This window comes from Cololabis saira, chromosome 10 (assembly GCF_033807715.1).
Source record: "Cololabis saira isolate AMF1-May2022 chromosome 10, fColSai1.1, whole genome shotgun sequence".
Classification (NCBI taxonomy): domain Eukaryota; kingdom Metazoa; phylum Chordata; class Actinopteri; order Beloniformes; family Belonidae; genus Cololabis; species Cololabis saira.
The window spans coordinates 21,674,889-21,695,712 of NC_084596.1; the positions used below are offsets into that span (position 1 = coordinate 21,674,889).

The following is a 20,824-nucleotide window of genomic DNA, read 5'->3' on the forward strand; positions in this document are numbered from 1 at the left end:
ATGGAAAAAAAATAATGAATGTCGGTTTAAAAGAATCTTTTTGCCCAGAAGAAAAAAAGAGTGACAAAAAAATACCCATAACCATGTTCTTCTCTCGAAAAAACACACCTGTACCGCGGGCTTTAGAAGAAAAAGACGCTGCAGCGCGAGTCGGGATGAAGCGGCTCAGAACAGCAGTGAAATACGTGCGAGGCGGTGTTGAACTCCGCAATTTGAAGCTTTGTATAATAATTGTAAAAAAAAAAGGGTTGCTACTATGTGAATATCACTTATCACGGGTTCTTTTTGGAACGTAACCCTCTCGAAAAACAAGGGATTACTGTATATGAATACTCATGGCATAAACCTGTCAAGTTTTGGATTTAAAATTAAGGGAAATTTTCCACCACCCGCTGTCCAACCAGCCCAACCGAGGTCCAGTATTACATTTTAAGACAGGTTTACAAAATATTTAAAATATAATATAATAAAAATAAATATAATGTATATATATATATATATTAGGGGTGCAACGGTTCAGGTAGCCCACGGTTCGGTTTCGGTTTCGGTTTTTAGGCCACGGTTTCGGTTCGGTTTCGGTTTAAGTTAAACCTAAATTATGGTTCTGGGTTAAATCGACGCAGAGCCTACGGCGTAGGGGTGCGCGCCGCCGCGTAACCTACGCCGTAGGCTCTGCGTTGGTGTAACGCAGAACCATAAATCAGCCTTTATGTGCATGAAGAGAGCTTTTTTTTCCAAAATTATCTGTTTATTTCTCTCATCACTTTTCAAAATGTAAATTACTATAATTCTTTATAGTCAACAGCCTCTTAATCTTGACAACTCAGTACAGTAAGTACATTTTACACTACTAAATACGTAAGGAATAATGCCCGACGAGGTACATTATCACAAATGTATGGACGGTTTCCCTCCGCGAAAATATTGTAAATTATTATAATTATAATTATTACAATATTACAAAATATTGTAGCTTGATCCTGATATGGGAGAGTTACAAAGTGGGGAGATCAGCCTGAATTATCTCGTCTCTCTGCCGGTCACAGTAATGCACGTGATGTCATGAAGGAGCGGTGGTGGCAGAGGGAGGGAGGGCTGAACCTCGGGTTTTTTCAGGTGTTTTAATTTAATTATTGGGGGAGTTTTACCCGAGACGTTAGAGTTGGAGTCTGCCTTTGTTTATGACTGTAAAGCTGTTTATTTCCTTCCTGTAAATAAACCGGCCCGATCAGAGCCGTCTCCGCCAGTCACTGTAACGTTTCACTGACCAGGCGGAGACTCTGATCTTCCACTAGCCGGTCTCAAGCAATGATTACAGACAGTAAAAGTTCTGTTAACTGTTTTCACTCCATCGTCGTTGTAATCAACAGCAAAACCGAAATGATGCCACCGGAGATTTGAATGAAGCCGGCGCTTCTTCTAACTTTTTTCTCTCAACTCCCCCGCTCCGTGTCTGCTCTGTGTGAGCGGGGAGTGGGCGGAGCTACAGCAGTGACTCGCGGAGCGCTGTTCTGCAGCAGCTGACGGGCACAAACACACGCGGATTGTAAAGCATTAATGCAAAATTAATGGCAAAACCGAAAATCCGCGGCACACATGGGCGTATTGAACCGTGGAGGGCGAACCGAACGGTTCGGTTTTATACCGAGAACCGTTGCATCCCTAATATATATATATATATATATATATATATATATATATATATATATATATGTAAGATCTTTAGGTTTTTTGCCAAATAAATATGTTGAGAATGCATAATACTCTCCCATGTCTCTTTTTGATAAGGATACTACCATTTACTTATTATATTATAAAAATATTAACCTTATTCACATAAAGGGACAGGACAGGCTACTCCTCCCAAAACGTACCAAAAAATACCGTGATATTATACCGTCACCGTTCAAAAGATGAAAAATACCGTGATATTAATTTTAGGTCATATCGCCCACCCCTACCTCCAATAATATCTGGCCCGCCAGATGACATTGAAAGTCTGATAAATATTTTTTTATTATTTTTATTTATTTATTTTTTATTATTTACTATCACAAAAACGACAATTTCATAGAGAATTCAAAGCCTTTATTTAGAAAAGATAAAATAAAATTAGAATCTTCTTGATTCCGGACGCACACCGGCTTGTGGTGGGAACGTGGGACGTATGCGCTTCTGAAATTACAGAGCAAAAAAAAGAAAAGGAGAAAGCGACAATAAATTACTATTTAAATCAAATAAAGCAACAATGAATATATCTAATAAAAACAGTAATGGCAGTCTTAAAAGATTACTCACTTAATGGGAAAACTGGCATCTCCCTTCAGTCACGATCTTTTGGATGTCTGGAGATATGGATGTGACTTTAACCCGCAAGCAGTTCTCCAGATTTTTGTGCGTCAGGCGGTTCCTCTTGTGCGTCTTAATTGCTTTCATAGAAGAAAAGGCCGTCTCGCATGTGTAGGTGGAGGGAAACATCGTCAGCACATAAAATGCAAGTTTTTTGATCCAGCTGTACTCATCTGAGCATGTCATCCAAAAGTCATCCACGGATTGCGCACTTTTGAGCGCATCGCTGACCAGGGAAGTTGTTTGAAAATCAATAAGCTCCATTTGAAATGCGGCCTCATTCAACAATGGGATGGTTTCTTTAGCCAGGGAGGAGAAATCCGCACTTCGGACAGTGAGAGGGTCACGGACAAAAGCGACGATGTCCCTCGGGATAGAGTAGTCCTCAAACCTGGACTTGAAGTTGGCCCGTAGCTGTTTGATGAAATCCACCATCAGTCCTGTCACTTCTCCCCGCACCTGTGATGTTAGTGTACTGAAGTGCAGGAGCCTGCCAGTTAATAGGTCTGACTGGAACAACTCCAGTTTCCTGGTGAATGATTCCATCTTTTCAACCATGTCCACTATGGTTTTGCCTCTCCCCTGTAGCTGCAGGTTAAGCTGTTTCGGTTGGCCAAAAATATCTGTTAAAAATGCTACATTGGACATGGACATTTCATCTTGTAGAAAGGCAAGGTGGTCGTCTGCAGCTCGCATCTTGCTTAATCTCAGGAAAGCCTTTACCTCATCCAGTAGCGCACAGAAGCGCTCCAGCGCTTTGCCTTTACTCAACCAGCGCACGTCGTTGTGGAGCAGCAGGTCATCGTGACTGGCATCCTCTGATTGAGACACAAGTTGTCGGAAAAGACAGTGCTGAGTGCTTGATGTACCCCTGATAAAATTAATGATGCACATCACTTTATCCATAACCCCCTTTAGCTCACCACTGAGCCTGGCTCACAGGACACTCTGGTGAATGAGGCAATGCAATGCGTGCGTTTGGGGCGCGATCTCCTTCAGTCTGCTCACCAGACCTCTGTGCTTTCCAAGCATGGCCGGTGCCCCATCTGTCACGATGAGGTTGATTTTCTCAAAGGACAATGAATACAGCCTGAAGACTTCCTCCAGTTTGGTGAATATAATTTCTCCGGTGGTGTTCCCCTCTAATGGAATTAAAGACAGCAACTCCTCCCTGAACTCCTTCCCATCAAAATATCTCACATAGACACACATCTGGCTTACATCTGTGTTGTCTGTGCTCTCATCAATGGCCACAGAAAAGTAATTGGCCTGACTCAGACCACTGAGAATAACTCCATGCACAGCATCCGACAGTGCGTCTATGCGCCAGGTAGCGGACCTCGCAGAGAGAGGCACCTGTTTCACCGAGGCAATCACGCCATCCATTGATTTATCAGTAGCCAGCTCCTCCAAAACTGCCACCATTACCTCTTTAAAAATCTCTCCGTCAGTGAATGGTCTGTTGTGCCGGGCGAGCACCCATGCTGCTTTAAGTGATGCACTTGTCACTTTTTGTTGCGCTGTGAGGCCTCGTACCAGGATCTTGCTGCTGTGCGCATAACTGGCTGTCAGCGCTTCAAGTTTGTGCCTCCTTGTCCCTGTCTGGAGCGGATAGGCCACTTTGAAGGTGCCATGCTTTGTGTCGTGGTGCCGTCGGATGTTGTATTCCTTGCAAACTGCAACAACTTCGTTGCAGATGAGACACACAGGCTTGGCATTTATAAACTCGGGTAGGATGAAAGCATACTTCTCTTTCCACTCTTCTTTGTACGTCCTACCCTCGCTGTCAACTTTCCTCTTCAATGCTTTGGACAGTGACATTTTGTCTTACTAACTAGCAATGTTTGCTAATGTCTCTGTGCACACAACAGTTGTGCCGTTGTTGTGCCGTATTCAGCACCCCTGCCGTGAAAAGCACCCCCTCATGACATCAATAACCATTTACCCGATTTTTGTTATCTGTGACTGTGATTGTGGGAAAGTATGACTATTGTGGAATCCATGAGCGCATTTAAACATGAATCATTAACACAAAACTGGACGCTAAACAGATCGTGACACGGAATGAGAATAATTTTTGTCATTGTGTGTACGTTGTCATTTGTAGTAAATTAAACATGAGCATTTAGTCCTTTTTGACATTTACTCGTGAATAAGAGATCTGTGGGTAATATATGTCCGTTTGGTAGTAGTTTATAGCGTCCTCTCCACATGCGCGTTCCCGCGACGAGGGGGTGCTTTTCACGGCAGGGGTGCTGAATACGGCACAACACCTGTGTGTCAGTATCATGGATCTATTAATAGTATCAGCGCAGACAGACTGCAGCTTTGCCTGAATTATGGTTCCGCGTTAAAACGACGGCGTAGGGTTGCGGTGCGGTGTGCGTCGCCGCGTACCCTACGCCGTCGGCTCTGCGTTGGTGTGACGCGGAACCATAAATCAGCCACCGGGAGCAAGGGCTCGCTGCGGGTTGATGTTGATCCGCGGACAAAACTTGTTAAGGAGCATCAAACTCACTCTTATCTAAGCGGAAATAACGCTAAAATATAAAGAAGGCTTCCCAAAGTGTGATCTATGGTGAAATAGGAAAATTAAGATGTGCAACTCTTCTAAAGGTGAGACATGCATTTAATTGACTTCATGGCGCCAGCCTTGGCGTTTATTATTACGCAAATGTGGAATGTTTGGGTCCGTCTAATTTCGTCAAATTAAATTTGGAGATTCACCGTTCACATTTTTATGTGTATGCGTTGTATGAGAGAGAGATGGAGAGGGCGAGGGAGGGAGAGACGTGGCCTGTACGTCTTTGTTTTTTGTTTTTTTGCAGTTTGGGTGCACAATACACTTGTGTGTGTGTGTGTGTGTGTGTGTGTGTGTGTGTGTGTGTGTATTAAAAAGAGATTTTGCAGTATATTGTGTAATTGAAACTGGTTTGCTGTGATCGTTGATGGCAAACTCATATTAAGCATTTACATCATATTGCGTTCTTGAACGGCAGTTTGTGCTGTTTATTATGTGCCCCCCAATTAGATCCAATTAGATCTGTTCTGCTGCCGACTCTGATTATCACCAAGTTACTTATGGTTTCATAACGCAGCCACAGAGTAGCGCTAAAGCAGTAATAGCACACTAATCACTAATGACAGTCTGTAGCAAATTCAAGTTACTTTATTTAAACTAATGACTTTTTAAAATGACCTTTTTGTACAAGATATAATAGTATAATAATACTAGTAGCCTATAGATAAAGGGAAAAAAGTTTTGTTTAGTAGAAAAAAAACCTGATTGATGTGATGTTCTGGCCCGACATTCAGTTGCTCCGAAAAAATTTGGCCCGAGGCCAAACTTACTTGCCGACCCCTGCCATAATGGATTCAGTGAGTAGATGAAAGAGCGATCCAAAGTTCAAGTGATCATAGTGCAAGTTTCCAAAGCATTAGTGTGAGAGAAAAGTTGCCTGCTTAAATTAAAATGACAATTTAAAAGTTTTCTACACTATTGAACCCTCAGTAAATAAAGTTTTTTTGTTTGTTTTAAATGTTCGTATGCTGACTAACCTTAAACAAAATTTTAAACACAAGTCTTTAATTTTGTATGCGTTGCATTTTATTGCTGTTTTTTTATGTAATTATCCCTCCAAAGGTAATTTGCAGTTGAATTAGTGTATAGTTCATCCTCACTTCCGCTAGATGGTGCAGGAGGAGCTCTGTTTGTTTTGGGCAGCGTCGAAGAAATAGTTTAAATCTCGGCGGCATAAGTTGATGTTATAAGTTATAACATATATCATATTATAGCTCAAAGACATAACATACATGCACTATAAACGGCATTAAAGTTAAGACACAAGTGTGATGTATATTTAAGCCTAAATGTGAGGAAATCTGTTTTTCTAGACGAGAGCCCTCAGGCTTTAGCGTTTTTCTATTGGTTAGCGTGTCACGTGGCCATGAAGAATTGTGGCGGCTTGTTTGTGGATTTAAATTCACTTAATTTGCCCTAAAGACACTAAAAAAATAGTTTTACAGGATTTAGATTTGTGGTAACCACTGTTATTAATCTAATCTGAAAAAAAAATGTCATTCTTTTTTTTTTCTTTAAACCATGAGTTTAAAGGAGGGTGCCGGGAATGGGGAGGTTTCCTTCAACCCATTGTGGGTATCGCTTCTCGGCCTTTTGGCTAAGATCAAGTGGAGACAGGGAGATGGAATAGGGGCTTGCTCCGTCCACTCCACGCATCGACCTGGTATTGCAGTATCTCCAGGAACGGTGCACTCCTCCTAACATGTTCAATATAAAAATATATGGCAAGCTAAACAGTTTACTTTAACTTCACTTGGTTTTATTCCGGGTGGTAGCTGAAGTAGAAATTGTGACACTAGTGTAGAAAATGAGTGGATGGATGTTTATTCCATGTTGATTGGGTTCTGCAGTTCACTCTTTTCTCCACTAGAGGGCGACATAGCGCTAAGTGGTTTTAAAGCCTGATGAACAGCAGAACGGGGTTTTCTTTACGTGTAAGAACATAGGTTCAGTAACCAGATTAATAGGAACATCTACTTGTGGTTTTGAACTGTATTAAAACATCTTAAAATCCCATTATAAATCAGCCTGAGTTGTTCACTCTCCAGATCAATAGGTGGCAAAAGCAGGACATGCAGCTTCCTACCACTGGTGAACAAAGAAACAGGAAGTAGCTGCACTGTGAGCAGAAACAGACCTCGGATTTGTATGTTTTATACACCTCTTTTAAAATCACACTTCAATCAAAGAATGTATATCTTCAGTTTAGTTCCGTTTTGTGTCACTTGAACCCCTTGTTGGGTTGTGGGTCATCTGTGTGGGGAAAATTGGAGGAACTCTGATATTTCTTTATCTGCTGCTTAGTAGATTCAGCAATGCATTATGGGAAATACCCGTTTTCTGTTTGTTTTTTAGTTTTTATAATCAAAACATCGTCAATTGTCACCTTTTAGCACACATTCCTTGTTTGTACGAAAATAGTGTAGTGTTCCAGTCCTTGTATCCTGTGGTTTAGTTAATTTATATTGTTAACACCGTCAGTGAGTTTGGTGTGTGTGTGAAAGACTCCCCCAGCCGTGACGTGTACAACTCATACTTACCTGGCAGGGGAGACACCATGATCAAGAAGGTGGTTCACCCAAGGCGAGGCTAAGCCATTGCACTTCGGCTGTGCTGACCTTTGCGAATTCCTCAAATGTGGGAATCTCGACTGCATAATTTCTGGTAGTGGGGGACTGCGTTCGCGCTCTCCCCTGATCTAACTGTTCAATGAAAATCTAACTGTCTATTTTAAGCGATAACATTGTTCCATAGATGGCCAATGCAATACCTCTTATAGTTAACTGTTACATAGTTTCTGCCGAGTGTTACACTTAAAACTTGTAAATAACTAATGTTTGAATTATAGATATTTATCTACGAATTATCTTTTGTGCTCCTTAAGTACATTGGCTGTAATGTGAAAGAGTATATATCAGAATCAGAAAAATGTTTTTTGCCAAGTACGTTACTGGACATACAAGGAATTTGTTTTGGCGTAGTTGGTGCAACAGATTTTTCTAAATATGGATGTATGGAACCATAGTTTTTTTTTAGCAATATAAACAATATTAAAAGAAGTAATGGTATTAGCAGTATATGAGTTACTATAAATATATATACACCGTAGTGATTCAGTTAGTAGATGAAAGAGCGGTCCAACAAAGTGCAAGTGATCACAGTGCACGTTTCCAAAGCATTAGTGTGAGAGAAAAGTTGCATGCTTAAATTAAAATGACAATATAAATGTTTTCTACACTATTGCCTCCTCATTAAATAAAAACAGTTTTTTTTGTTTGTTTTAAATGTTTGTATACTGACTAACCTTAAACAAAAGTTTAAACAAGTCTTTAATTTGGTATGCGTTGCATTATATTGCTGTTTTTATTTATGTAATTAACCTTCCAAAGGTAATTTGCAGTTGAATTAGTGTGTAGTTTATCCTCCCTTCCGCTAGATGTCGCAGGAAGCGCTCTGTTTGTTTTGAGGGAGCGTCGAAGAAATAGTTTTAATCTCGGCGGCATAAATTAATGTTATAAATTATAACATATATCATATTATAGCTCAAAGACATAACATACATGCACTATAAACGGCATTAAAGTTAAGACACAAGTGTGATGTATATTTAAGCCTAAATGTGAGGAAATCTGTTTTTCTAGACAAGAGACTTCAGACTCTAGTGTTTTTCTATTGGTCAGCAGCGTGTCACGTGGCCATGAAGAATTGTGGCGGCTTGTTTGTGGATTTAAATTCACTTAATTTGCCGTTTTACAGGATTTAGATTTGTGGTAATCACTGTTATTCATCTAATCTGAAAAAAAAAATGTCATTCTTTTTTTTTTCTTCTTTAAACCATGAGTTTAAAGGAGGGTGCCGGGAATGGGGAGGTTTCCTCCAACCCATTGTGGTTATCGCTTCTCGGCCTTTTGGCTAAGATCAAGTGTAGTATCTGTTCTTATCAGTTTAATATCTGATACGTCCCCTACCCGGGGACCATATATTAAATTGATTTTTGGAACAGGGAGATGGAATAGGGGCTTGCTCCGTCCACTCCACGCATCGACCTGGTATTGCAGTATCTCCAGGAACGGTGCACTCCTCCTGACATGTTCAATATTAAAATATATGGCAAGCTAAAAGGTTTACTTTAACTTCGCTTGGTTTTATTCCAGGTAGTAGTTAAAGTAGAAATTGTGACACTAGTGTAGAAAATGAGTGGATGGATGTTTATTCCATGTTGGTTGGGTTCTGCAGTTCAGTCTTTTCTCCACTAGAGGGCGACATAGCGCTAAGTGGTTTTAAAGCCTGGTGACCAGCAGAACGGGGTTTTCTTTATGTGTAAGAACATAGGTTCAGTAACCAGATTAATAGGAACATCTACTTGTGGTTTTGAACTGTATTAAAACATCTTAAAATCCCATTATAAATCAGCCCGAGTTGTTCACTCTCCAGATCAATAGGTGGCAAAAGCAGGACATGCAGCTCCCTACCACTGGTGAACAAAGAAACAGGAAGTAGCTGCACTGTGAGCAGAAACAGACCTCGGATTTGTATGTTTTATACACCTCTTTTAAAATCACACTTGAATCAAAGAATGTATATCTTCAGTTTAGTTCCGTTTTGTGTCACTTGAACCTCTTGTTGGGTTGTAGGTCATCTGTGGGGGGATAATCGGAGGAACTCTGATATTTCTTTATCTGCTGCTTAGTAGATTCAGCAATGCATTATGGGAAATACCCATTTTCTGCTTGTTTTTTATTTTTTATAATGAAAACATCGTCAATTGTCACCTTTTAGCACACATTCCTTGTTTGTACTAAAATAATGTAGTGTTCCAGTCCTTGTATCCTGTGGTTTAGTTAATTTATATTGTTAACACCGTCAGTGAGTTTGGTGTGTGTGTGAAAGACTCCCCCAGCCGTGATGTGTACAACTCATACTTACCTGGCAGGGGAGACACCATGATCAAGAAGGTGGTTCACCCAAGGCGAGGCTAAGCCATTGCACTTCGGCTGTGCTGACCTTTGCGAATTCCCCAAATGTGGGAATCTCGACTGCATAATTTCTGGTAGTGGGGGACTGCGTTCGCGCTCTCCCCTGATCTAACTGTTCAATATAAACAGAATATAAGTCAAGTCATAATGTTATATTATCTGGCTACCCAGGAGTTCTTATAGTTTAATGCTACATAGCTTCTGCTGTGTGTTACATTTAAAACTCCCAAATAACTAATGTTGTTTGAATTATACATATTTATCTTTGATTATCTTTTGTTCTCCAGTACGTGAAACCCTGCTCTCGCCCTCTGGTAGATTATAGATCTGTTTTGGGTGTATTCTTCTCATCTAATAACTGCAATAATCTGTGTATGGGACAGACAGCAGTGAGCCGCTTTTGAATGGTAAATATTAAAATAAACCGTATACAGGTACATTTACAACTTATATTGAATCACTTTGAATACATCAATGTCAGCTACATGTATTGAATGGCTGGATGACAACTAAAAGCGTAATTAGACAAGCTTTTTCTGTGTTTTTGGGGGGAGGGAAAACTTTGCTTCATGGATTGCAGATAAATTAGCAATTGAACTGTAATCTGGTTCAATGCATCTCTTGTGTAGCTACATGAGATTAATGTAAGCGATTTATTAATACTCCTTACATTGGACAATGATAAATTATGGTTTTCAGTTAAAGGGGACATATTATGAAAAACACGTTTTTTCTTGTTTTAACATATATAAAGTGGTCTCCCCTCACCCTGCCAGCACAGGGGAGACAAAATACCATTAATTTCTGCAAGGTCTGTGACCCCCGCCTTACAGAATCCCCCAGTGTCACGTGATTTTTTTTTTTTTGAGCCGATTAGAATCTGCGCCTAGGGTAACGTCACCCGAGGCGCAGAGGTTCAGCCTCCGCTGCTGAAACCACGCCCACAACCAGCTCTCTCCGCCGGCTCGAGCGTCCGCCATTGTTCAGCAGCGGTGGCTGTTTGAACAGCGAGGGAGAGTAGAAATGAGATTTTGCATCGACATTTACCCTCATAAAAGGATCAGTTCCCACAGCACGGACTCGGCAACTGCACACGAGTCAGCGGTAAGTTCCTTTTTTTTTATGTTATGTTATGTTTTATGTTATGTTATGTTTTTTTATGCTCCAGGGGAGCTCCGAACCCGGTGCTCCGAACCCGGGGGCTCCGGGGTCGGGGCTCTATTAGTACCGTAATACATTTTTCTTCTGGGGTTTCAGATCTTTCAAGCACCTGGAGCTGTTCACATTCAGAAGACGCGCGGTCCTTCCTTGAGCCAGCAATAGTGCATACATTTTATTTATATATTTTAACAATAAAGTTGCCATTTGTGAAAATTCAGTGTTGTGATTTCTTTACAGTTAACATGATCCATTTGTCTTGTAACATAAGAAGTGAAATGATGAGGAATCGGAGTAAATAACTGGTGTACCTGTTTAGAATTAAATTCAATCTTCCTGTTTGAAGACTAGGTGACTAAAGGCTGATTTATGGTTCCGCGTTACACCAACGCAGAGCCTACGGCGTAGGGTACGCGTTGATTTAACGCAGAACCGTGGACACGCTTTGCTACGCAGCCGCTGCTCTTCTGCCCGGAGCAACGGTTTGTCTCCTCCCCTGCTACACGTCATTCAAGCAGCCAATCAGCGCAGAGCCTCATTATCATAGCCTCGCCTCCCCTCAGAATGAAGCACAGAAAAAGGCTTTAGAACCGGAAAAAATAAAAACATGGCCCAGAGACTGAATTTCTGATTTATGTAGAAAAAACAAGCTTTAGATTGTTTTTAAGACATTCAAGGCCTGTTTAAAATATACATTAAATGCCATAATATGTCCCCTTTAAATATTTTATGATTCAGATCTATTGACATCGTGGGGTACGATGCTGCAGTGTTTTATCAGTCTGTGGTGTCAAGTGTGCTGTTTTTTTATTTTTATTTATTTATTAAGTTTATTTGTGTCAGAGAAAATGTACAACCGGGTTATTGCTAATATTCCGGTTAGAAAAGGGTTATTGACTGCATGTAAACGCGGCCACTATATTCCAGCATTAGGACAGCAGAACAAAGGTGGGGCTACGAAATGTCTTACATTTCTTACAGTAGAACACAAGCTCCTTTTACACACTTACAGAGAATATGAGCATATATTTTATTAGAATACTCTGAAAAGTGCCCGACGCCCCATCCTGCTAAGATTTAGAATACTAAATCCTTTAATATTCCATCAGTTTAGTGTTTGACCTACTCTGACTTCTCCAAAGAGGAACAATTAAAAAAAAAAAGAGGCGTATCTGGTGTAAAAGTTGGCTTTATTACAATATCCTCTAGCAATATCCTCTGCACATCAACCAAACCTGTGGGACACAGAAACGTGAGAAAAAGTAATCTAGCATCCGAGCATTCACTAAATTCACTATCTTAATGTCTATATATTCATCAATGGAAACAAAATAAAAGTGTCAATTAAGTATACACACCACTACAAAGTATTAATCTATGTGCACAATTTATTAAGCAATTTGTATTTTTGAGGTTTAATTTTATTATTGAACAACTGCAATGCTCTCAGTCAATTCGAAACTTTAATAATAATCAAACCTGAATATTTACGAAAGTAAAAGTGTGGTTTTGGCTTTCTTAGGAGAATATCTGTATGTGGACAATTATTGGGCAACTATTAGTGTGCATAATTATGTGACTAAATGGAAAATTTCAGTTATTTTATGTGATGTTTGAGGTCTGACAAGCTTTTTTTTTTTTTTTTTTTTTTTACATTTATTGTATTTAGAACAGTGATCATATCATGGTCGGCCGTGCAGCATTTGGGTGAACCAATCGGTCGGAGCGAGGCCATCGACTGTATGGTTTCCCCAAGGACACAGACCCACGTAAAAGATGGCTGGCTATAGTCAGCAGAGAAAATTTTGAGTAAAAGGAAATTGCAATAGCAGAAAAAATGGTCAGGTAAATAATGTTGACAGTTGCTTATTAACATTTCTAAGGCCATCAGACTACTGAGCATACACAATAATGACATTTCAATGATATTTAAAGTATACAGTGTAAACATATCTTACAAATCTCCCTGCAGGTACATTTTGGGGACAACCAGTTCACAAACACCCAAAAAGGCCACTTCAGGTTACGTCATTCATTCATTGCCCAAAGCCTAAGAGGAGGAAAGTCCCCACACAGCCTTCAGCAGTGGTGAATGAAAGGAGCGTTGGCCACACCTACCGCAAAAGATCAAATTTGGGTATGACACACAGTTAACAACATATCTCATTTATGTAATGCAAAGATAGACTGCAATCTCAGCCTTCAGATTATTAGATACAGTATGAAAACAACAGGGGTGGGTGAATCTATAGCTGTGTTCGAAATCATCCACTCGTTCACTCACTCCCTACTCCGTACGTTGGCTGTGTCCCAATCCAGGGGCTGCGTCCTTCGAAGGCTGCATTTGAAGGCCGATTACGTCACGGCGGCGCGCCGAAGGCTGTCCCATTTCGAAGACTCCTTCAGATGCAGCCTACAGAGGCAGCCTTCTTTTCCCGCCGTTTGAAGGATCCATCGGTGTATCCTTCGCGGCCCACCATATCCCAAGATGCATTGCGCACAAAACATAACAATGGCAGATGAAGGAAACAACGGAGAAGGAGAGATTGGTCAGAAATACACTTTTAAATGTAAGTATTGGGTTTCACATCGCTCTAATAGGTAACGGTAGATATGTTAAAGTTTCAGACCCCGTCCACACGTAGCCGGGTATTTTTAAAAACGAATATTTCCCCCCTCCGTTTATAAAAAAAAATTGCATCCACATTACATCGTTTTTAAAAAAAAAAACCCTTCCACACATAACCGAAGATCTGCGTTTTCGACCACGGATGCAGCCCCTGAATTGAGACACAGCCACCTGTAGATCATCCGAGCCCCCTCCGCGGGGGCTCCGCGGGGGCTACACCGTACGGTGTGCGTCGACGCGCACGCTACGGCGTAGCCTCTGCGTCGGTGTAACGGTGTCAAGAGCAGAGACCATTTATTTAATAAATAGCTTGGAGAACAGATGCTGGATCATCTGTAGAACTGTAGTAAACAAAAGTTGCACGTCAGAGCAGATTTGTTGTTGTTTTGGAGCATAATGTGACGTTCGAAAACGCAAAACTCCGGTTGTGTGTGTCTACACGCATCTACATAAACAGAGTTTTCAAAAATCTTCACTTTGCCCGGAGTTTTTTTAAACCTTCGTTTATTTGCGTTTTCATGTGGATGACAGGTCCAAACGTAGGGAAATATCTCCGGTTTAGCAGATATCCGGCTACGTGTGGACGGGGTCTAAGGGACTTTAAAACATAAAAAATCAGTTCAAATACGTGGCGTTAGTTTTGCTGATAATCATCAGAGGCTCTGCTGCCTCCACATTCGTCACAGCATTTAAGAGATTGACATATATTTTATCATTACTGTGGACTTTTATTATTTTTTATCCTTAAATTTATGTATATAAATGGACCAAGATGAATACATTTAGGTTGTGAACCCTGGTTGACTGTTAGGTATCTCTAAGTCCAGTAAAATGTTTGTATTGATTACATTGCTAACCTGAGGATTATTTGTATTATTTTGCTGTTGAAGAACCATCTTGTCTGTTGACATGAAACAACAACAAAACCTCAACATTTCAATTTTGTGTTAGGGAGCAAGGAGCAAACAGACAGGTTTATCCGGCTCAGATCGGTGCACGAAGATTTGTTCACCGGGGCCAGGAACAGCGCCAATGTGGCATGGAGGTAAGACAATAAACAAATATTTACATCTTGTATTTAAAAGTTAGTTTAATTAGCCCGAATCCTATACAAAGACTAAAATAAAAAGACAATCCAGTAGAGAAAAAAACGCATCCAATGATTATTTGGGGGATTTTGTGTCTGTCTTGCTGTCACCTTTTCCAATATTTGTGTCCTTGTGTTAACATGATTGATTTGTGTTTCCCTTTTTTTCTCGTTTCTCTCTGTGTTTAGGACAATCCTGGACAAAATGAGCCTGCAGGGGAAGGTGACTCCCCTGCAGGCCAAAAAAAAATGGGACAACCTTAAAAAGAAATATAAAGTATGTACATGTGATCTGGAAATTGAATTATTTGTTTTACCCATGCAAGTTAATAAATAAGTTGCTGAAAAGTTTTGCTGTTGTTCACATGATGATGTTGTTCTCCGTATTAGGATTGCAAGTGTCCAGGGACAGGAGAGGGGGTGACTGGGAAACCCACCGCTGCAACTTGGCCCTTCTTTGACCTCATGGATGAGGTATTGGGACAGAGGCATTCTGTGGCCCCCCCTGTCCTGATTAACTCCATCCATGAGGACACACCGGGGCCAAGTGCAGCGGTCGGTGACCAGGAGGAGGAAGAGGAAGAGGAGGGTAGCCGGCCAGGGCCTTCAGGAGCAGCAGCAGGGAGAAAGAGGAGCAGGGAGAGCGACATTGTCGAGCTGATAAAAGAGGACACGAGGCTGCAGAGGGAGGCAGAAGAAAGGAGGGCGCAGGAGAGCAGGGAAAGATCAGAAAGACTTTTTTCCCTGCTCGAAAGATTTTTAAATAAATAGTTGCTGTTGTTTTTTGCTGTTGTTTTTTTGTTGTAAATGTTAATTTGTTAGGTTGTTAATTTTTAATTTGTTAATCAAACAGTTCACTTTTTATATGTTAATTTTGTACATAGTTTTTTATTTTTCCAATTTAAGTTATTACCTTTTAAGTTTATTGAATAAAAATATTGTTATTAAAAATATAATTGTACACTTTATTTGTTACTATTTACAGATAAAGCACAACAGTAGAGATCAACTATTTACAATAGATGGTTACAATAGAACAATAGATTTACTTTGTTTTATTAGATTTGTCTGAACATTCACAACTATTTACAAAAGTACAATTAAAACAACTATTTACAGCAAAAAAAAACAAATATAAATGAATAAATACAAATACCAAAAAATAATATATAAAGAAAATGAATATAGAAAATGTGAATGTTGTTGCTGAGCAGGAGTCCGTGACAGCGCTGCTGGGCTTGATGGGAGGCCACAATGAACTGGTGTCTTCTTCTACTGGCAGTGGGACATCATCTGGGGTGGTCTCCAGAGTGTTTGGGGGTGCATGTCTCCACTGTCCACCGCATCGTCCATCAACTGGGTTTGCAGGGCTGACGCAATCGACGGCTGCCATGTCACTGAGATTTTTTTCAGAAAGAGGCGAGAATAAAAGACCATGCATACAAAATACTACTTCACAACCTTATTTACATGAAAGAAATCCCATCACAAATTATTTCAACAAACAAATCTGTCTACAAAACAGTTTAAATAGGAATAATAGGTTTACAATTATTTCACCTGCCTTCTAAAGATAATCATGGTCACATGGCAACTCCTCCAGGGCAGACACCTCTGCAGACAGCTGGTCCCGCCACAAAGCACCGCTGAACCTCCAACCCATTCTCCTCCTCATCCTCCCCCTCATCCTCCACAGGCTCATCCTCCAGGGCCATGATGTCACCGGCCCCAAGGCAGATGTTGTGGAGGACGGCACATGCTGTTATGACCTGAAATGAAAAAATAGTTCATTATGTTTAATTTACTCTTGTTCAGTATTGTAAAAAAAAATTAAATAAATCCTGTTGTGTTATGACATACCAGAGGTACAAAGGTGTGGTGCACCTCCAGCGCTTGGAGGAAGATGGCCCCGAACCTGGTCTTCATCATTCCATAGGCACGCTCTATAATGGAGCGTGCCCTGGAATGACGGCTGTTGAAGCGCTGGGCTCCCACACCTTCTACCGGTCGTTTGTAGGGAGTGATGAGGGGGAGTGGATGTTGGAGGCACGGGTACCCGCCGTCTGCAAGGATGAAGTGCCCTGGAGGAGGGTAGATTGCCCGGAGGTACATTGGGCTGTGCCGTAGTACCCTGGAGTCATGTACTGACCCAGGCCAGCCCACGTTCGTATCCATGAAGCGGCCCTGATGGTCACAAACAGCCTGCAGGATGATGGACGGGAACAGTTTCCTGTTCATATAGCACTGACGATGAGGGCCGCTTGGTGGCTTGATCCGGACATGGCAGCAGTCGATTGCTCCAGCAGCTTTAAGAAAAGCCTTGTGTCTTGCCAGCCCTGCAAACCCACGAGTTACTGCCTCCAGGTCTTCCGGGGTCTTAGGGAAGTGGATGACCTTGTGGCGAATGGCCACCACCTCCTCAGTAACTCGGTGGACGATGCGGTGGACAGTGGAACGAGGCATCCCAAACACTCTGGAGACCACCCTGTATGATGCCCCACTTGCCAGCCAGAAGAGGAACACCAAGGCCTCAATTGTGACACCCCATCCGTGTCTCCGCTCCTGGTGGAGCAGGTCCAGCAGCACGGCCAGGGACTCTCTACTCAGCCTAAAATCTGGCCTTGTGTCTTCCTGGCCAAAAAACCTTTCCAGCACAGGAACTGCCAGGTTTATCCTGCAGTACAGGGGTCTGGGCTGGATAGGGTAAGAGAAGAAAAGGAGAAGATTAATTTTAATTTAAGGTGAGGGTTATTTTAAATATGAATGAATTATCAAAATTAAATGACATTAACCATATAAACTAAGCTATATTTATATGTCTATATAATAATCTATATAATTGACAATAACACACACACACACTCATACATATAATGTCTAGCGTTTATGTCAATTCACAGTGATTAACGTAATGTATAGATATGCTAATTACCCGTAACTGTTACCTTGGTTAAAATTGAACACAGCTTTACCTGTCTTAGGTCCTCCATCAGCCGCACATAGTACAGCACCCGCCGGCGCCGGCGGACACGCCTCTCTTCCTCCTCCAACAACATGAAAATCAAAAAAAACAAAACCAAAACTTCTGGCTCCATTTCTTTTTCTTTTCTTTTTTTTGGTTCTTTCTTTCTTTTCTATCGTGTTTTCTTTCTTTCTACTTTGTTTAGTGACGTAGGACAAGGGCGGGAACAGCTGGTGACGCAACCAGGAAATCCCCCGCAGGCTAGACCGTCTCATTTCACCAGCGTCCGTCCAGCCTTCGGTGTGGCCTACGAAGACCGCGTCCTCCGAAGGACGCAGCCCCTGAATTGAGACACAGCCATAGTGTACACTACATAGTGCACTACATAGTGCACTACATAGGGGATGACCAGAGGAGATTTCGGACACTACAACGTACATTTTTTTAACGTGTTTGCGTCAGTAAATGCGCCGGATGTTCCTGTGGCGTAGCGGACGCGACATGCAACATGTAAACACTCCGAACAGCTCCGGGATCTGATACTTCTGTGTCAATAAATTGTTGAAAATGAATGGTGTAGAAGTGTGCTTTTGTCAACTACTGTTGTGTGTTCCAATCCTCAGCTATAACTGCTCACGACATTGCACGAGCTAAAACCTATTTAGTACGTGTGACCTACCGTTAGCAACGGTACCGTTAGCTACTGGCTGCTGGCATTTAACCGACGATTGCTTTGATACATCTAAGAAATATGATTCCTGTGGTTGTTTGGGTGCTTTTTGCACAACTCCTGCTCCTCAGGCACCGGCGGAGGCAAAGACAAAGGCTTCTTAGGGGTTTACAACCCAATTTGTTGATTCGCCAACGTCCACTGGTAAATAACTGAAAGAAATGTTAGCTGACATGCTAGCTGGTATGGGCTGCCCCCTAGTGTCACTTTGAACGTTTTGATTTATTTAGTTAAGTATCCATTGAATAACATTGAAATGTCCTCGAATTAATTTAATAACTCCAGTTACATCAACTCAAAGTTATAAAAGTCCCAAATTACCAATGTATTTATATTTAACACGAGTTCAATTAAATTACTAATTAACCAGTTATTACATGAATCACCAACTGCGGTTATCATTGATTAATTCGTTCGAGTACTTGCAACAATACTTGTTAGGAGTGTTTAATGGTTTCTCATCCTGACAGGGAATTGGCTTGTGAGTAACTGTACATTTGAATATATCATTTTGGCTTTCCATTGCAACATTTTAAAACAAATAAATAAAAAATGTTAGAGTAATGAATCACCATTGTACCATTGAATAGTTATAAATAATGTAAGCAATTAACTGATAAATCATCTAAAATACCTGCAGCATCCTGTATTTATATACCTTAAAACAAACTTAAACTCATAAAAGGAACATTTCAACCAGGAAAGACAAATATGAATTCAATAACGAATTTTAATTCATTATTTATTTCTTTGAAAAAAGCTTCAATAAAAAGGTTTTAAGAACAGTCTTCCCCACCCAAGGGAATCATTCTGGAGGGAGCTGGAGACGACAGCAACTGTAAAACACAATACACATTTGTGAGGAAAATAGAAACAGAATATCACAGGTGTGTACTTATCACTTTAGGTTTGCACCAACTGGATATCACCAATGACTAAAGTATAAGAGAAAGAGAGATCTGTGGCACTACAGATCACTATTGTATTACTCACCCTGCAAAGCTTCTTGTTATTTGAGCTCCCTCCAGTTGTAGACTGGGCCTTGAAGGGCTTCTTCCTTACAGACCTGTGTTTTTTAGAATGAACAAAATGGTTTTAGTGTCGTCCTCATTTAAATTATATTACTTTTTTAATATGTGAAATGTAATAACAATAATAATAATAATATATTTTTTAATAATTTTAGCTGGAACCACATACCTACTGCCGCCTCAACATAAATATGCCAGTCCTCCGGGTGTATTTTGATGAGGAGGCAGACCTGAAGCCAGACTACCAGCTGACCAGAGCTTCCCTGGACAACCTGATTGCCATAACCAGTACCCAGCAAGACCATGGATGGGGCCACTACCTGGAGGTGCTGGTGTTTGTGTTCTGGCTTGCCAGTGCCACCTCGTACAGGGTAGTGTCAAGGAGCTTTGACATCCCTCGCACGACCATCCATGACATGGTTCATAAAATGTCAGGCAAGCTTCTCAAAATCCTGCCGAGAATCATCCGCCTACCATCCGTTGCTGAGCTGGAGGAGATAGGGAACGGGTTTGCCCGTCTAGCAGGGTCCCCTGCATTCTCCAGGGTAGTGGGCAGTATAGATGGGTGCCAAATACGCATTAAACCACCATCTGTTGATGGCCTCTGTTACATGAACAGGAAGCTGTTCCCCTCCATCCAGCTACAGGCCGTCTGTGACCACACAGGGAGGTACCTGGACATTTTTGCAGGCTACCCAGGGTCTGTTCATGACTCCAGGGTCCTCAAAAACAGCCCTCTGTATACAGAGCAGCGGTATCCACCCCAAGGGTTTTTTATCCTTTGGGATGGTGGGTACCCCTGTCTGTCTGCCCCCATCGCCCTCATCACACCATACAAAGAGCCAGTCCACCTGGCTACAGCAAGGCGGTTCAATCACCACCACGCCAAAGCCAGATCCATCGTCGAGCGCTCTTTCGGGAGTATGAAGACTCGCTGGAGGGCCATTTTCTTTAAGGCGCTAGAGGTGAAACCATCTTTTTCACCTCAAGTCGTCGCCTGTTGTGCCATGCTCCACAACATCTGCCTCGCCAATGGCGACATTGTGGAGCAAGCAGATGACTGGCCTGGTGAAGATGCTGGGGAGCCACATCACAACCAGGACCAGCGAAGTGGGGAGTGCATCCGGGAGAGAATGGCAGCAGCTGTCTCTGCTCCTGATGGCCCGGTGGCAGCCCTGGAGCATCACGATTACTTATAAGAAGAGAAACAATTTGTAAATATTGTATATATATGTTAGACATTACAATCATTTAGGGTTAGGATTTACTGTGTTAGAGAATCATTTATTTATTGATATATATGTTAGATTTTGCAATCAGT

The 20,824-nt window shown here is 41.4% G+C and overlaps 2 protein-coding genes, 3 non-coding genes and 1 pseudogene across 6 annotated transcripts; 5 read left to right on the forward strand and 1 right to left on the reverse strand.

Annotated features, from left to right (window-relative positions):
- Window positions 1-2,298: 2,298 nt before the first annotated feature.
- LOC133452204 (general transcription factor II-I repeat domain-containing protein 2-like) lies at window positions 2,299-4,170 on the reverse strand. The gene is made up of 2 exons (XM_061731424.1): window positions 3,363-4,170; window positions 2,299-3,167 (listed from the first exon to the last, which is right to left on the reverse strand). Exons 1-2 carry the CDS (start codon window positions 4,168-4,170, stop codon window positions 2,299-2,301), a joined length of 1,677 nt encoding a protein of 558 aa, XP_061587408.1.
- A 2,337-nt stretch (window positions 4,171-6,507) lies between these two features.
- On the forward strand, window positions 6,508-6,627 carry LOC133453190 (U2 spliceosomal RNA; annotated as a pseudogene).
- Window positions 6,628-7,462: 835 nt separating this feature from the next.
- LOC133453180 (U1 spliceosomal RNA) lies at window positions 7,463-7,626 on the forward strand. Its single transcript, XR_009783305.1, has one exon. It is a non-coding gene; the product is annotated as a U1 spliceosomal RNA (small nuclear RNA).
- A 1,196-nt stretch (window positions 7,627-8,822) lies between these two features.
- LOC133453189 (U2 spliceosomal RNA) lies at window positions 8,823-9,013 on the forward strand. Its single transcript, XR_009783314.1, has one exon. It is a non-coding gene; the product is annotated as a U2 spliceosomal RNA (small nuclear RNA).
- Window positions 9,014-9,418: 405 nt separating this feature from the next.
- Window positions 9,419-20,824, forward strand: LOC133451913 (putative nuclease HARBI1). 2 transcript variants are annotated; one of them, XM_061731070.1, is made up of 4 exons: window positions 9,419-9,462; window positions 12,739-12,909; window positions 13,037-13,201; window positions 19,659-20,824. In XM_061731070.1, the coding sequence occupies exons 3-4, from the start codon at window positions 13,157-13,159 to the stop codon at window positions 20,700-20,702; spliced, it is 1,089 nt and encodes a 362-aa protein (XP_061587054.1). In that variant the 5' UTR covers window positions 9,419-9,462; window positions 12,739-12,909; window positions 13,037-13,156; the 3' UTR covers window positions 20,703-20,824. The 2 variants fall into 2 exon arrangements, 1 of the variants encoding a protein (XP_061587054.1); XR_009783222.1 differs by lacking the exons at window positions 9,419-9,462; window positions 19,659-20,824 and adding an exon at window positions 14,645-14,901 and having other exon boundaries at window positions 12,744-12,909.
- LOC133453208 (U1 spliceosomal RNA) lies at window positions 9,849-10,012 on the forward strand. The gene has a single exon (XR_009783331.1). It is a non-coding gene; the product is annotated as a U1 spliceosomal RNA (small nuclear RNA).

Excerpts from the sequence above, each read along its gene's own strand:
- LOC133452204 (XM_061731424.1), bottom strand. The coding sequence starts at position 4,170 with ATGTCACTGTCCAAAGCATTGAAGAGGAAAGTTGACAGCGAGGGTAGG. Across the intron at positions 3,168-3,362 it reads CATGCTTGGAAAGCACAGAG|AGGATGCCAGTCACGATGAC; the intron begins GTCTGGTGAGCA and ends TGTCTCAATCAG.
- LOC133451913 (XM_061731070.1), top strand. The coding sequence starts at position 13,157 with ATGAAAGGAGCGTTGGCCACACCTACCGCAAAAGATCAAATTTGG. Across the intron at positions 13,202-19,658 it reads CCGCAAAAGATCAAATTTGG|CTGGAACCACATACCTACTG; the intron begins GTATGACACACA and ends TAATAATTTTAG.